Source organism: Rattus rattus, chromosome 6 (genome assembly GCF_011064425.1).
Source record: "Rattus rattus isolate New Zealand chromosome 6, Rrattus_CSIRO_v1, whole genome shotgun sequence".
Lineage (NCBI taxonomy): Eukaryota > Metazoa > Chordata > Mammalia > Rodentia > Muridae > Rattus > Rattus rattus.
In genome coordinates, this window is record NC_046159.1 from 17093610 (window position 1) to 17111980 (window position 18371).

Below are 18371 nucleotides of genomic sequence, written 5' to 3' on the forward strand. Positions count from 1 at the left end.
GCTGCCCTCACATTCAGGTATATAGGATGTTTATAAGTCTGAGCTACCATACCTAACTGGCATCAATAAATTTTACTGTATCTATGGGGTTAAAACTTCCCAACAAATGGACCAGAAGGAGAAAAAGAGAAATTAAGAACACATGTGAACTACAGAAGCTTCTCTGAATGTCTTGAACTAGTCATGGCATCTAGTTATGAAGTCTGAAATTATATTTTACAGCAATCATAAGGTTTTCAAAATTATTTTATTTATTAACAGTCCGGTCATCACCCCCTCCAGTCCTCCTTTCCACAGTTCCTCGTCTCAAAAGGATTTTATAATGCTAACTTTTTGTACATCAAAAAAAAAATACCAAATAGTAACTAACCAATACATGAAAACCCACAACAGCAGATTAGTCATTAATTGTGCTATCAAGCCAAGGGCTATAGAATTATCCTAAAGAAGATATGATGTGTGCATTATGTATTGAGTTCTCCATGTGGTTCTGTGTGTCATTCAGGAAACAATGTGAGGGAAACGTTTGGGTCTTGGAAAAAAGGATGTCCATTCTCCACATGCAAGCTGCTCCATGTGCCAAGAGGGAATACTGTGTCTGCTGTTATGCCAAATTTAAGAAGACTTCTTCCCTTTGCAGCTCATCTCTCTATTCACACAGCAGAATGTGACGTTTCCTTCACACTGCACAATGGGGCAGGGATTTTGTCCATTCCCTTTTCACAGATACAGAGATATCTTTTACCACAGTCATCATCATGTAGACCTGACATACTGAAATACATACAGTATCCTGTTTTTCGTAGCGAAGTCCTTCCCACAAAATCACTATAAAATAAAAAAAGTTGTCAGTTATTAAAATTTGAAGTTGATATTGTTGAATGGCATGATTTTTGCAACAAATTTTATTGACAAAAATGGAGAGAATAAGGAATGAATTACATGTGTATGACTAAAATATTTTTATTTTCCCTAAAAGATGGTCTTGGGCCAGTGACTTGAATTGATAGGGACTGTTGACACCAAACCTGGCCATTGGTTTTTATCCCTCAGATGCTGCACAATAAAGAAGAGACCTAAGTCTTTTCAGCTGTCAATGAATTACTCAGGTGTTATGATGTGTGCATGCACATGCACATAAATCCACACAAAAAAGACATTAACAGTCAAAATTAACATAGAAACTGTCTCTGATCATGACTCAATGCATTACCCTTTCCATACCACAAATTTTGGGCTGCAAGGAAGATTATTTTTCAGCATTGCAGAAATAATAAGGGATAATTTTAAATTGAGTTTATTTTTCATGATATTTTGTGTCATGATGACAGATTGAAAAGAAGAAATATGCGGTTTCTAGCTGGGGCCCGAACCTTGCTTATTCCGGCCCACAGCTCCCTGCTCCCAAACACCATCGGAGAGAGAGCTCACCACCCAGACAGGTGGGCACTCCTTAGACTGCAGCGCAGGAGAGACCTCCAGTACTGCCCACCCTTGCACACATCCCTGTCCCAATAAGAAACTGTATAGTGCCTCTGGGAACAGGAAGATAGTGGCACTCAACGCTGTGTTCCAAACACAGCCTGGATCTGAAGGGACCCAGTCAAATAGCTCCCTGCACCCAAATCTCGTGGGAGGGAGAACTAGACCTTCAAAGGGGCAGACAGGCCTGGGAATCCAGAGGAAACTATTCCCTGCCCACATTTCTAACTCTAGAGGAAAATGCCTAGCACCATCTGGGCCCCCTGTGCACAGGTTCCCGAGCAAAGGTGGGGCAGGCCTTTCTGCTTGCTTCCCTCACGGAGAGCTGAAACCCAGCTCTGAGAAGTGGCTACAGCTCCAAGACCAGAGGTAAGACCAACTTTTCTGCTGCAAGTGACCTGTCTGGTGGACTCAGGACACACGCTCACAAGAATACCTGAAGACCAGTAGACGGGAATGACCACAGGACTGAAAGCAGAACACTCTGTTCCTATAACTGGAGGAAAGAAATCAGGAAAGCAGGTCTACAGCACTCCTGACACACAGGCTTATATGATGTTATAACCACTGTCAGAATTATCAGAACAAGGTAAAACCAGAGACAACATGATGGCAAGAGGCAAGTGAAGGAACCCGAGCAAGAAAAACCAAGACTATATGGCATTATCTGAGCCCAATTCTCCCACCAAAGCAAACACTGAATATCTAAACACACTAGAAGAGCAAGTTCTAGATTTAAAATCACATTTGTCCTTGATGATGGAGGACTTCAAGAAAGACATAAAGAACTCCCTTAAAGAAATGCAGGAAAACACAAATTAACAAGCAGAAGCCTACAGAGAGGAAATGCAAAATCCATGAAAAATTACAGGAAAACACAATCAAACAGGTGAAGGAATTAAAAATGGAAATAGAAGCAATAAAGAAAGCACAAAGGGAGACAAAACTGGATGTAGAAAACCAAAGGAAGAGACAAGGAGCCATAGATATAAGCATCACCAACAGAATGTAAGACATAGAAGAGAGAATCTAGAAGCAGAAAATTCCATAGAAATCATTGACACAACTGTCAAAGATAATGTAAAACAGGAAAAGGTACTGGCCAAAAACATACAGGAAAATCCAGGACACAATGGAAGATCAAACCTAAGGATAATAGGTATAGAAGAGAGTGAATACTCCCAACTCAAAGGACTAGTAAATATTTTCAACAAAAATCATAGAAGAAAACTTCCCTAACCTAAAGAAGGAGATGCCTGAAAACATACAAGAAGCCTACAGAACTCCAAATAGATTGGACGAGAAAAGAAACTCCTCCTGTCACATAATAGTCAAAACACCAGATGCACAAAAGAAAGAAAGAATATAAATAGCAGTAAGGGGAAAAGGTCAAGTAACATATAAAGGCAGACCTATCAGAATTACACCAGACTTCTCACCAGAGACTATGAAAGGCCGAAGATCCTGGACCAATGCCATACAGACCCTAAGAGAACACAAATGCCAGCTCAGGTTACTGTATCCAGCAAAACTCTCAATTAACATAGATGGAGGAGCAAAGACATTCCATGACAAAACCAAATTTACACAACATCTTTCTACAAATCCAGCCCTACAAAGGATAATAAATGGTAAAGCCCAACACAAGGTGGCAAGCTACACCCTAGAAAAAGCAAGAAACTAATCGTTTTGCAACAAAACAAAGAGAAGACAAAGACACAAACATAGTCTCACATCAAAACATGAATATAACAGGAAGCAACAATCACTATTCCTTAATATCTCTCAACATCAATGGACTCAATTCCCCAATAAAAAGACACAGATTAAGAAACTGGATATGCAATGAGGACCCAACATTTTGCTGCCTACAGGAAACACACCTCAGAAACAAAGACAGACACTACCTCAGAGTGAAAGGCTGGAAAACAACTTTCCAAGCAAATGGTCTGAAGAAGCAAGCTGGAGTAGCCATTCTAATATCGAATAAAATCGATTTTCAACGAAAAGTCTTCAAAAAAGATAAGGAAGGACGCTTCATATTCATCAAAGGAAAAATCCACCAAGATGAACTCTCAATTCAAAATATTTATGCTCCAAATATAAGGGCACTTGCACACATAAAAGAAACCTTACTAAAGCTCATGGCACATATTGCACTTCCCACAATAATGGTAGAAGATTTCAACACCCCACTCTCATCAATGGACAGATCATGGAAACAGAAATTAAACAGAGACATAGACAGACTAAGAGAAACCATGAACCAAATAGATTTAACAGATATTTTTAGAACATTCTATCCTAAAACAAAAGGATATACCTTCTTCTCACCACTGCATGGTACTTTCTCCAAAATTGATCATGTAATTGGTCATAAAACAGACCTCAACAGATACAGAAAGATAGAAATGATCCCATGCATCCTATCAGAACACCACAGGCTAAAGCTGATTAGTAATCCTTTGTGTAGATATACCACATTTTGTGTCAATTTCTCTGTTAGGAGACATCTGGGTCCTTCCCAGCTTTTGACTATTATAAGTAAGGCTGCTATGAACATAGTAGAACATGTGTCCTTGTTATATATTGGAGAATCTTTTGGGTATATGTACAGGATTTGTATTGGCTTTGTCCTCAGTTCTATGTCCTATTTTCTGAGGAACCACCAGAATGGTTTCCATAGTGATTGTACCAGCTTGCAATCCCAACAACATGGAGAAGTGTTACTCTTTCTCTACATCTTCACCAGCAAATGCTGTAACTTGAGTTCTTGATCTTAGTCATTCTGACTGGTGTAGGTGGAATCCCAGGGTTGTTTTGATTTGTATTTTCCTGATGGCTAAGGATTTTGAACATTTTTTAGGGCTTTCCATTCTGTGTTGTCTATCTGTCTATCTCCCTGAGTTCTTTGTATATATAGGATGTTTGCCTGTATCAGCTGTAGGATTGCTAAAGATTTTTCCCAATCTGTTGATGGCTATTTTTTACTCTTTGCGGTGTCCTTTGCTTTACAGAAGCTTCTCAGTTTTATGAGTTTCTATTTGTTGATTGTTGATCTTTGAGAGACATTTGTATTCTGTTAAGGAAAATTTACCCTGTGCTCATGTGTTGGAAGCTCTTCTCCATTTACTATTCTTTTAGATTTACTGTGTCTGGTTTCATGTGGAAGTTCTTGATCCACATCTACTTGAACTTTGTACAATGAGGTAAGAATGGATGGATTTGCATTCTTTTACATGCTAACCTCCCATTGAACCAGCACCGTTTGATACAAATGATGAATGGTTTTACGTCCTGTGTTAAAGATCAAGTGACCATATATGTGTGTTCAGTGATGGGTTTTCAATTGTATTACCTGACTGTCTGTCCCATAATGCATGCACGGAGGCAGAATTCGTCAAAGTTCTGAGAAGTTCTTATGTGCTCACCCCTTAAAGAGACATCTACATCAACTTCTTCACCTCCACACAACAAGAAAGAATCAGGGAATAGCAGGGAAAGGAACATAGAAGAAAATAAGAACCAGAGAAGTGAAAAAGCTCTCTTAAATGCAGTCTTCTGGACAAGATAAAATTTCTGCAAAGATTATTTCTTCTTATTAAATCACTATTCTTAGATAACAGTTTCTGGAGAAGGAGAATCAATTCTTTATTGAGCGTGAAGCCCAGATGGCTTTCCTTTCTTTAGTAGTTGAGCTACAATCATGCACCTATGGACAGTTAATAATGAAGATATGAGGTAGTGAGACACAAGTCAGAGCTTTTAGTTTGAACAGAAGTTGATATGTTGATATATTATTTGTTGTATATAAAATACTCAAGAAAAAATATATATATAAAATTAATAAATTAAACAGTAAATTGTTTTCTACCAGATTATACATTAAAAAATGTGAAATTTGTTCAACACAACACCTTCAAATGAGAGGTAGGCATCCATATGTGAGCATATATGAACATGTTCTTTTATTTATAAGTAACCAAAATTATATAAGGAAACAATAGTAAAAATGTCAAATAAATGTGTGAGAGACTCACATTCAATGTATCTCTCATGATCATTCAGTCACTTCACAGCATCTCAAGTTATTGACTTGCTATTGCCTTGGGCATCTTGGAAGATACAATCCTGAGATGTATTAACCATCTTTTGGTAGGTACCTTGAACACAAAACTTACCTGTCAAACACTGACTCAGACACTTCCTTATGCAACTTGCCTTTCCCCATGAAATCCATAGAAAATGAGGAAAGTCATGTGAAATGAGAGAAAAGCGTTTGCAATCTCCCAATTGCCATACCACTGTTAGAGTATGAATGGTTCAGAAACTCACAGATCAAATGGGCTGTTGTCAATCCATGACCATTCTTTTTTTTTGTTATTATATGATGATCCAATCCAGTAATTGTCACGAATAATGTGGTCCTGAAGGAACTTCTGTAAAGGAAACAACACACCTCAGGATGAAATTCCTCTCTGTTTGATGAGAGAAGAGCAAGCAAAATTTCCCAGCACTCCTTTGTCATCCTCTGCTGTCCCGTCCTTCCACTGCTTAGTCCCATCATGTTCATTTTCTAAATGGACTTCATACTAGTAGTGCATTCATATCAAAACTATGTCATTTCAATATGTTATTCAAAATAGAAACTTCAGCTGCCCTGTGATACTTTGCTTATGACATGATATGTGACTGTGATTCATAGACCAAGTCTCACTATGAATACAAGCCTGCACTTGAACTCACAATCTTCCTGCCTATGGCCCATTAAAAACAAAAATCGCATGCTATGTATTCAACAATAAGTGCATATTTGATAAAAAAAAGTACAGAATAACCAAGATACAATCCACAGTCCTCAAGAAGGTTGAAAAATAGAGGGGCCCAAGTAAGGCTGGTTCAATTCCACTTGGGAGGGGTAAGAACGTATTCTCTGCAGGCAGAAGGAGGAAGTGACCTTGGTCAGACTAGGTAAGGGGAGACAATACAGAATATGGTCAGGTATGGGAGAATGGGCAAGAAACCCTTATGGGTAGCATAATGAATGAAAGTGTGCAACCTCTGGGGTTGGAATGTGGGGGAGCCCTCTAGGAAGTGCTATAGACATGAGAGGTTGGAGACTCTGAGGCCTCAGAGGGATTGACCTTAGATGAAATTCCCAGTAGTGGGGAAATGGAACTCATAGAGTCCACGTCTGTTAGAAATAGAGGAGAACATCAATAGAGGGGTGGGGTTGCCATCCTTCATTAAAAAAAAACTCTTACTCAGAATTATTCCTCTCCAAATGAACTTTAGAAACAAAAATGGAGAAGAGACTGAGAGAAAGGCAGTGCAGTGACAGGACCAAACGTTGATCCATCTCTTGGAGAGTCTCCAAGACCTAACATTATTACTGATGCTATAGTATGCATACAGACAATTGTCTAGCATGGCTGTCCTAAAAGAGACCTGAACCATCACCCTGCAGAGACACTTACATGAATCATTTAATTGAAGTCTAGGAACCCTGTCATTGAATTAGGGAATGTCTGGAAGAAGCTGAAGAGGAGAGAAACCCCATAGCTGACCAAGAGTCTCAATTAATCAGAACCCCTTAGATCTCCCAGTTACGAATCTACCAACCTCACAGCATACAAGACCTTGTAAAAAGCCCCAGACAAATATACATCAGAGGACTCACTGGTCTGTCCTCATTTGGGGAAGATGCAGCAAACCTCCAAAAGACTTGAGACCCAAGGAGTAGGGCTGGCCTGGCAGGAGAGTGGTGGCATACTCTTTTTGGAGACAGAGGGAGGAGGAATGGTATGAGAAACTTTGGGAGGGAGAACCCTGAGTGTATAATGACTAATGGACTATAAAAAAATAAGTAAATAAAGGTAACCAAAAGGAAAAAGAACAGTGGAAAAATAGCAGTTTATTCCCCACATGTATGTCCCAAACCCTGTGAATGTCAATATGGGCAGGAGGCCTGCATTTCTACAAGGAAGAAGTTAATGTGTTACACTCTACCCTCATCTTTATTTCTATCCCCCAGGAATTACTGATGGAGACTCAGTTCATTCACCAGCAGGAAGGTGCTTTTTTCAGTGCATTCAATCTGGTAATGCTTTACCATTAACAATGGAAGAAAAGAACCAAATCATCTCTCAGACTGACCACAACTCCCTTAATCTGTGCTTGTAGTCTCCAATTCTCCTCCTTAATCTTTATTACCTTGGGTAACAGAGACTGGCTACCAGTTCAGCAAACTTGCTTTCTTTTTCTACCTTGAAGTTAGCTAGATGAGGCTGAACGACTGTATTCTAGCCAGAGGAATGTGACTGAAAATACAGTGAGTTAGCTCTAGGCCATTATAATAAAATTGTCATGCTCAAACTTCTACTCTTTTCCCTAACCGTTCAAAAACAGAACACAGAAGATGCAAGGACCTAACAAATGACATAAGTTGTTCAGGTTTTGTTAATTTGTGCAAAAAATATACTTAAGGATTATATTAATAATCTGTATTATTTAATGAGTATCACCTATTACTAATATAAAAACTTACAATGTAGGCATAGGAATTTTCTTCTGATTATCTACATTCATACATTTTTGTATAAATCTTGCATGTCTTTTGTTAAATTTATTGATGTTTTTTGGATCTTGAGGATATTATAAATAGACTTGTTTTCTTAATTTCCGAATTTCATTGCCTGATTCTCCATATATATTATAACATGCTCATTGTATTGATCTTCTTTTCTAAATGCTCAACTAAACTCATGTGTTAGCTTAATAATTTAATGAAGCTTCCATTGGATTTTCAATCTAAGAAATGTCAACTGTAAATAGAAATTCATTAACTATTATTTTCCAATATAGTTATAATTATATCTTTTTCTTGCCTATTTGTTATAGCTAAACTCTCTAGTACAACACTAAATATAAATGACCAGAATGAGTAGTCTATCTTGTTTTTCACCTTAGAGGGAAATCATTGACATTACTCTGAAATAGGATACGACCTGTGAGTTTTGTCTGATGTCCATTTAGAAGTTGCATGCCTCACCTTCTATAACCCTCCCCTTCAGAAAAACCATAGATCTTTGAATAATTTCTGATGACCTATAACATTATTCAAATTCCATTCCTAAATGGTAGAGAAGGATATTGGAGGTATTTGTATGGAAGTAATAACCTGTCTTCAAAGAAATTTCATAAAGATAAAAAGTGCTGTATGAAATAATGTGCATGAAGCTCCATGCTACACAAAGCAACTTTCCATACTTCAGATGCAGAAGTGACAGAACTGATTAAGGAGAGTTGCTTGGCATCATTTAGGGTGTCTTACATGTGACATTGGAGTGGCATAATATTTAATTAAGGAACTGATTTTATTTTTAAAATATGGGTAGTTTTGAATGTAGTTATGTTGATGGAGTTAGTGAATGTGTGTGTGTTTGTGTGCATGTGTTTGTGTGTGTGTGTGTGTGTGTGTGTGTTTGGTGTGTGCGTGTGAGTGTCTGTGTGTGTTTGTGTATTCTATGTGCTTTCCTTGATTTTGCTGGCGTTTAATTATTTCCTGTGTTTTCTTGAATGTAGATACCCTCTAGGATTCCAATTTTTCTTTTAGTATTTTCTTTGATTTGTCTTGAAATATCTTGTTTTCTCCATCTATGGTGATTCAGAATTTTACTGGGTATTGTTTTCTAGGTTGGCATCTGTGATGTTTTAGAGATTTCCACTTATCATATCTGAAGTCATGTGTAATTCTAATTATTCTGCTTTCGACTGTTACCTGCCTATTTTCTCGTGGAGCATTTAATATTATTTATTTCTCTGTAGTATTTTTGTTTTGATCAATATGCTATGAGAGTGTTTTCTTTTCAATCTCAGTCTAATTTCTATTCTAAAAGCATCTTCTATGTTTATAGGCTTCTCTTTATATAGGTGACTGATTCTTTAGTTTGGAAGAGTTTTATTTTTAACTTTCTTGAAATATTCTGACTTGGAGGTGGGACTCTTTGACTTTTGTTTCTATTATTCTGAGCTTAGGACTCTTCATGGTATCACAGATTTCACAGATGTGTTGTGTAAGGAATTTTTTGGATTTAACATTTTATTTGATGTATTAATTCTTTCTATTGTATTTTCTATGTCTGAGGCAAACAGAGAATTCTCAAAAAATGAATCTCAAATAGCCAAGAAACACTTATATAAATGTTGAAATTCCTTATCCATTGGGGAAGCACAAATCAAAACAACTCTGAGATCCCATCTTACCCCTAGCAGAATGGCTAATATCAAAAAAATTCAAGTGATAGCACATGTAGGCAAAGATGTGTAGCATGGTAAAAACTCCTTCATTGCTGGTGGGGGTGCATATTTGTACAACCACTTTGGAAATCAATTTAGTGGTTTCTCAGAAAACTGGCAATAGTTCTATCCTAAGACCCAGCTATACCACTCTTGGGCATATACCCAAAATATGCAGCACCATTCCAAAAAGACAGTTGCTCAACTATGTTCATAGAAACGAATTCATAAGAGCCAGATGTTGGAGAGTGCAGAGATGTGCTGAAGAATGTATAAATAATATGGTACATCTGTATAATGGAATGCAATTTACCTATGAAGTCAAAGACATCATGACTTTTTCAGGAAAATGGATGGAACTTTAGAATATAATCCTGACTAATTTTACCCAGCCCCCAAAAGTACAGGCATGGTATGAATTCACTTCTACGTAGTTATTAGCCATAAAATACAAGGTTCCCATTCTATACTACACAGGCCTTAGTAGGATGGAAAGAAAGAGCAGAACAAGCAAGGATGCTTCAGTTCCACTTGGAAGGCGAAATGGATGGATATGGAAAACAAATGGAGAATTGGAACTGGGTGGGAAAGGGTATAAGAAGGGCAGTGGGTTTAACAGATATTTATAGAACATTCTATCCTAAAACAAAAGGAAACACCTTCTCACCATCTCATGGTACTTTCTCCAAAATTGACCAGATAATCAGTCATAAAACAGGCCTCAACAGATACAGAAAGGTAGAAATAATCCTGTGTGTCCTATCAGACCACTTTGGGCTAAAGCTGGTCTTCAATAACAATAAGGAAAGAATGTGCAAAATTACATGGAAGTTGAACAATGCTCTACTCAATGATAACCTGGTCAAGGAAGAAACAAATAAAGAAATCAAAGACTTCTTAGAATTAAATGAAATGAAAGTACAAAATACCAAAACTTATGGGACACAATGAAAGCTGTGCTAAGAGGAAAACTCATATCTCTGAGTGCCTGCAGAAAAGAAACAGGACAGAGCATACATCATCAGCTTGACTCAAACCCAAAATCTCTGGAACAAAAAGAAGAAAACACACCCAGGAGGAGTAGAAGGCAGGAAATAATCAAACTCAGAGCTGAAATCAACCAAGTAGAAAGAAAAAGGACTATACAAAGTATCAACAGAACCAAAAGTTGGTTCTTTGACAAAATCAACAAGGTAGATAAACCCTTAGCCAGACTAAACAGAGGAAATAGAGAGTGTGTCCAAATTAAAAGAATCAGAAAGAAAATGGGAGACATAACAACAGACCCAGAGCAAATTCAAAAAATCATCAGATCCTACTCCAAAACCTATATTCAACAAAACTTGAAAATCTTCAGGAAATGGACAATTTCCTAGACAGATAAAAGTTACCCAAGATAAATCAGGAACAAATAAATCATTTAAACTACCCCATGACTCCTAAAGAAATCGAAGCAGTCATTAAAATCTACCAACCAAAAAGGGCCCAGGGTTCTGTGCTGAATTCTATCAGACCTTCATAGATGACCTCCAATCTATTCCACAAAATTGAAACAGATGAAGCTCTACTGAATTCCTTCAATGAAGCCACAATTACTCTTATACCTTAACCACACAAAGACCAAACAAAGAAAGAGAACTTCAGACCAATTTCCCTTAGGAATACTGACACAAAGATACTCAATAAAATCCTTGCTAACCTAATCCAAGATCACATCAAAACAATGATCCATCGTGATCAATTAGGCTTCATTCCAGGGATGCAGGGATAGTTTAATATATGGATAACCATCACCAAAATCCACTATATAAACATACTGAAAGGTCAAAACCACATGATCATTTCATTAGATGCTGAGAAAGCATTTGACAAAATTCAAGACCCTTTCATGATAAAAGTCCTGGAAAGAACAGGAATTCCAGGACCATACCTAAACATAGTAAAAGCCATATACAGCAAACCAGTAGCTAATATTAAACTAAATGAAAAGAAACTTGGAGAGTAATCCGACTAAAATCAGGGACTAGACAGGGCTGCCCACTCTCTCCCTACTTATTCAATATAGTTCTCGGAATCCTAGCCAGAGCCATCAGACAACAAAAGGAGACCAAGGGGACACAGTTTGGATAGGAAGAAGTCAAAATACACTGTTTGCAGAGGATATGATTGTATACTTAAGGGATCCCAAAAGTTCAACTAGAGAAGTGCCAAGTCTGATAAACACCTTCAGCTAAATCAGTAGCCTTTCTCTACAAAAAAGGGAAACAAGCCAAGAAAGAAATCAGGGAAACAACACCCTTCATAATAGTCCCAAATAATATAAGATAAAAAAGTCACCTCGAGGTGACTTTAACCAAGCAAGTAAAAGATCTGTATGATAAGAACTTCAAGCTTCTGAAGAAAGAAATTGAAGATCTCAGAAGATGGAAAGATCTTCCATGCTCATGGATTGGCAGAATTAATATAGTAAAAATGACCATTTTACCAAAAGCGATCTACAGATTCAATGCAATCCCCATCAAAATTCCAACCCAATTCTTCAAAGAGTTAGACAGAACAATTTGTAAATTCATCTGGAATAACAAAAAACCCAGGATAGCTAAAACTAACTTCAACAATACAAAGATTTCTGGGGGAATCACTATCACTGGAATCAAGCAATATTACAGATCAATAGTAATAAAAACCGCATGGTATTGGAACAGAGACAGACAGATAGACAAGTGGAATAGAATTGAATACCCAGAAATGAACCCACAAACATATGGTCACTTGATTTTTAACAAATGAGCCAAAACCAACCAATTTACAAAAGATAGCACTTTCAAAAAATGGTGCTGGTTCAACTGGAAGTCAGCATGTAGAAGAATGCAGATCAATCCATTCTTATCACCCTCCACATCAAACCAGATACACTTTAACTAATAGAAGAAAAAGTGTGGAAGAATCTCGAACTCATAGGCACTGGAGAAAATCTCCTGAACAAAACACCAATGGCTTATATTTTAAAATCAAGAATTGAAAAATGGGATCTCATTAAACTACAAGGCTTCTGTAAGGCAAAGGACACTGTTGTTAGGACAAAATGGCAACCAACAGATTGGGGAAAGTTCTTTACCGATCCTACAACTGATAGATGGCTTATTTCCAAAATATACAAAGAACTCACGAAGTTAGATCGCAGGGAGACAAAAAACCCTATTACCAAATGGGATTCAGAGCTAAACAAAGAATTCACAGCTGAGGAATGCTGAATGGCTGAGAAGCACCTAAAGAAATGTTCAATATCTTTACTCATAAGGGAAATGCAAATCAAAACAACCCTGAGATTCTATGTCACACCAAGTGGAATGGCTAAAATCAAAAACTCTGGTGACAGCAGATGCTGGCGAAGATGTTGAGAAAGAGGAACACTCTTCCATTGTTGGTGGGATTGCAGACTAGTACAACCATTCTGGAAGTCAGTTTTGATGTTCCTTAGAAAATTGGACATTGAAATACCTGAGGACACAGCTATACCTCTCTTGGCATATACTCAAAAGATGACCCAACATATAACAAAGACACATGCTCCACTATGTTCATAGAGGCCTTATTTATAATAGCCAGAAACTGGAAAGAACCCAGATGCCCTTCAACAGAGGAATGGATACAGAAAATATGGTACATCTACACAATGCAATACTACTCAGCTATCAAAAAATGACTTTATGAAATTCATAGCAAATGGATGGAACTAGAAAATATGATCCTGAGTGAGGTAAACCAATCACAGATAAACACACATGATATGCACTCATTGATTATTGGATATTAGACCAAATGCTCAAATTACCCAAGATGCACAGAACACATGAAACTCAAGAAGGATGACCAAAATGCGAATGATCCACTCCCTCTTTAAAAGGGGAACAAGAATATCCTTGGGAAGGAAATAGAGAGGCAAAATTTAGAACAGAGGCTGAAGGAACACCCATTAAGAGCCAGGCCCATATGTGACCCATACATATACTGCCACCAAACTCGATAAGATGGAGAAAGGAAAGAAGTGCAGGCTGACAGGAACTGGATGTAACATCTCCTGAGAGACACAGCCAGAATACAGCAAATACATTCACGAATGCCAGCAGCATACCACTGAACTGAGAACGGGACTCCCGTTGAAGGAATCAGAGAAAGAACTGGAAGAGCTTGAAGGGGCTTGAGACCCCATATGAACAACAATGCCAAGGAACCAGAGCTCCCAGGGACTAAGCCACTACCCAAAGACTATACATGGACTGACCCTGGGCTCCTACCTCATAGGTAGCAATGAATAACCTACTAAGAGCACCAGTGGAAGGGGAAGCCCTTGGTCCTGCTAAGACTGAACCCCAAGTGAACGTGATTGTTGGGGGGAGGGCAGTAATGCGGGGAGGATGGGGAGTGGATCACCCATATAGTAGGGGAAGGGAGCTAGGGGGATGTTGGCCTGTAAACCTGGAAAGGGAATAACAATCGAAATGTAAACAAGAAATACCCAAGTTAATAAAAATGGGGGGAAAAATGTAGGGAGATGGGAAACTCAGGATTTGGTTTTGTAATGTGTAGTAGGTATAACATGATTACAATGAGAATTAGTGGCCATCTACTACTGATGGGAAGGGTAGGGGCATTTCTAGAATATTCTGGAGAATTTGGATATGGACGGTGCACAAGAATCAATAATGGTGGGCTGGAGAGATGGCTCAGCGGTTAAGAGCACCCGGCTACTCTTCCAGAGGTCCTGAGTTCAATTCCCAGCAACCACATGGTGGCTCACAAACAGCTGTAAAGAGATCTGATACCCTCTTCTGGTGTATCTGAAGACAGCTACAGGGTACTTATATATAATAAATGAATAATTCTTTTAAAAAAAAGAATCAATAATGGTGTCTTTAACTGTGACTCACAGTATTGGGGATATGTAGCCTATCCAACCCGCCCACAAAATTTTTATCCCAAAACTGATTTTGTCTACAAGACATGCAGAGATTGGGGATGGAGCAAAGACTTCGCAGATGGGAACAGCCAATTGATAATTGGCTCAACTTGAGGCCCACCCCATTGTAAAAACAACAACCCCTAGCTCTATAAGTGGTACTTGATTATGCTTGCAGACAAGAACTTGGGGGCTCCACCCAGTAGCTGACACCTACATACACAGATGCCCGTAGCCAAACAGTGGATGGAATTTCAGAAATATTATGGAAGAATGTAGGCCCCAAAAGGAGATAGAATCTTGACAGGAAGACCAACAGAAGTAACTAAACTGGACCCTAGGGGTCCAAAAAACAAAGAGCATACACAGAGGAACTAGATTTCCCTGCATATGAGCACTTTGGTCATCATTTGGGTCCCAAAAAACTGGAATGGGAGATATCCCAAAAGCAGTTACATATATATAGGCAATGTTCTTCTACCTGGGCTTCCTTATCTGGACTGAGTGGAAAAGGATGCACCTAGCTTCTGGGAGACCTGATGTGACAGGATGGAGTAATAACTAGGAATCCACCTCCCTCTTAGAGAAGAAGGGGATGGGGATGCAAGATGGACTGTGGTAGATGATGCCCAGAAGGGGGTCAGTGCACAAGATGTAATATGGATAAGTAAAAAAACAACAACAACAACAAAGAATAATAATAATAATTTAAAATTGGTTATGATTATTGTATCAAATGGAAAATTGCACTATATTTTGTCATTAAAATTCTTTTATGCTGTTGTTTAAACGTGTATTAAATTCATGTATAAATATCATATTTTGTTGTAAATAACAAAGGATTCAAGATGATGCTTCAATCATTTCTCTAGAAAAATAGTCTTCATATTTGAAAGGATATCATTAGTAATTATTTAGACAAGAATATCAGAATCTTGGACAATTTGTTTTCTTTCAAATAATGATTGTCAAACATGGATATCTTTTTTTACAAAATGTAAGAATACTACAAAGTAAAGAAAATCACCATGGGGCTAACTAGTCAACCAATTATTTCCCTATTTTTCATAGCATCTCATTTTGAAAAAAGACCCAGAGCTCAACTACTTTCCCGGTTGTTATCTGATTACTCATCTCAGGCATATGCATTTCCAGATCCTGAAGAGCAAACAATAAACATCAGTGGTTTATTTGGAAGGCAAAGAAAAAAAATGACTTTCAGCAAGAGGATGTGCTATATCAAAGTGTTAAAATTCATGAGGTTAAGGCTTGTTTTTTGAGGCACTCTCTTGTAGACTCCTAAGAAAAGGAGGAGATTGAAAGACACTAGTTTCTTTACTAGTTTCTAACATACCTGAGTCCCACAGTTTTATTCAAATTACAGGAAAACCGTATACTTTTTAAAAATTCAAGATTCAGTATCTTAATGTTTAGGGGAAGAAATAGAGTATAAGAGAATAAGGGGCAAGTAAATATCTACAGTACCAGTTCATCCTTATCATCTATCTTCAGAAAGGATAGGCTGTAATTCTGGCAGGTTTGTTTACATTCACGCCATGTTCTTTTGTCCATGATGAAATAATAACATTTTATACCATAACAGAACAAGTGCATTTCAACACACCTGCCTACAGAAAAGAATGAAAATAGTTAAACATTATTTTCTGTGATTATGTTATCAGAATAATGTATTTATTAAAGCTTTGAAAAAAAATAAAATCTCATAGTGCTCAGAAATAGGGAATTTATAATGCCCAGAGAGCCCTGCACACTCATGATATACATAACACTGTAAATAACAAAAGAGATAAAGAGACATTTTATGTGTAAATCACGGATGAATGAGTAGAGAAAGTGTAGCCTGTATATACAAAACAATCCACATTATCCTTTAAAGAAAAATGAAACAGCTGGACATGATGATTATGCATATCACCTGAGGTCTCCAAAGACAGAGACAGGAAGAATACTACCAATTTGAGGCTGTTATTATTCATGGGTGTGAAATACTTCAAAGATGATCTAGAGCTTTTTTTCCTGTCTCAGTTTTTATAATATACCAGTTTTAGATATACTTAGTTTTTACATAATGAGAACCATCACATCCCACTCTCTCAGCATGATGAGATAAAAAAACAAGAACTCTTCATAAACTCTAAATCTTGAAAAAATATTTAATGATGATTGATAAACGGTATCAGTTAAGAATGACCAGAAGCAATGAAGGTTAAGAAAGTTTTCTTGTGACACTTCCAGTTTCATTCATGTGTCAATGACCCTGGTGCAATGTCTGCAAACCATGGTTAATTGCCCCTATCCACTGCAGGGAGGATCCCTTTATTATAAACAGGCCTACTTTCAAAAGACAAATCATATCACACACACACACGCGCGCGCGCGCACACACACACACATGTGCGCGCACACACACACACACACAATTATTTTTATAACTGCGCCCATGTAAATCTTTAAGTCTATTTTAGAATGAATACTTGATAAATGTACTCTATTAAAAACTTCTATGAGCGCGTCAAATGAGGAAGCAAATGATAGCAGCACCCCATTGACCTGAGAACAGGATCTCCATTGGAGGAATTAGAGAAAGTATTGAAGGAATTTAAGGGGCTTGCAACCGCATAAGAACAACAATGCCAACCAACCAGAGTTCTAAGGGACTAAACCACCACCCAAAGACTATATATGGACTGACCCATGGATGCAGCTGCATGTATACCACAGGATAGTCTTGTTAAACACCAATGGGAGGAGATGCCCTTTGTTGTGCCAAGGTTGGATCAACAATGTAGGGGAATGTCAGGGTGAAGGAAGCAGAAGTAGATGGGGAGGGGAATGGGACAGAGGACTTATGTTTGTGAAGCTGGGAAAGGGAAAAAAAGAACTTCTGTGTTATATCAGCAACAAAGTGGGACTCTCAGACTTTCCCCGGGACCAAAAAATTATAAGGATTACCGATTTGTGATTCCACCCTCAGGGAGCTCGAAGTGTTCCAAACATAGAAACTATAATATTCTCCTAACCCGGACAGGGTTTTCTGTGTATCCAAGACCTTGTAAATAAGGAACCCTCAAATGATTAACCCAGAGATCACCAGAATCTTAAGCTGAAATTTGGCGTACAAACATTCTATAAAAAAACAATATATGATAATGCAATTCTGCATTCTTGGTCCTCCCCTGCTACATACCTGTGTGCTGAGGGGAAGCTAAAACAGTCTTAGTTTTCTTGTACCATCTGTTTTGTTCTCTGTTGATTAGGTCTAGAAAAGCATTGTATTGAACACTCTCTACAGATATATTTCTCAGCATTTCTTCCTTTAATTTGATGTCATTTTCCATGGTGCTGCAGTTATGTTGACAGTTTTGAGTTTTTTGCAGTTCATGTGTTTCATGATTATACTGAAAAACTAAAGTAGTCACAGGTATAACAGCATAAATGTTCATAAAGTATATATATTAAATTTTAAGATTCAAGAAAAAACATGTTGACAGACAACACATCATTATTTTCATTGGTATTTAACATTTATAAATTAGCATTTATTAACTCACTGTTGAAAATGGATACATAAATATTTCTCTTTACTTAAGCTGACTGTAAAATAAATAAT

The 18371-nt window shown here is 37.7% G+C and overlaps 1 protein-coding gene across 1 annotated transcript in view; it reads right to left on the reverse strand.

The window, feature by feature from the left end:
- Positions 1-653: 653 nt before the first annotated feature.
- LOC116904546 (killer cell lectin-like receptor 5) overlaps positions 654-18371 on the reverse strand; it is a 25495-nt gene continuing 7777 nt past the window's right edge. The window contains exons 3-6 of the mRNA XM_032907340.1: positions 17949-18167; positions 16226-16368; positions 5818-5921; positions 654-828 (exon numbers count right to left, since the gene is read on the reverse strand). Coding sequence (XP_032763231.1) covers positions 654-828; positions 5818-5921; positions 16226-16368; positions 17949-18167 — 641 coding nt within the window. The remainder of the gene's footprint in view (positions 829-5817; positions 5922-16225; positions 16369-17948; positions 18168-18371) is intronic.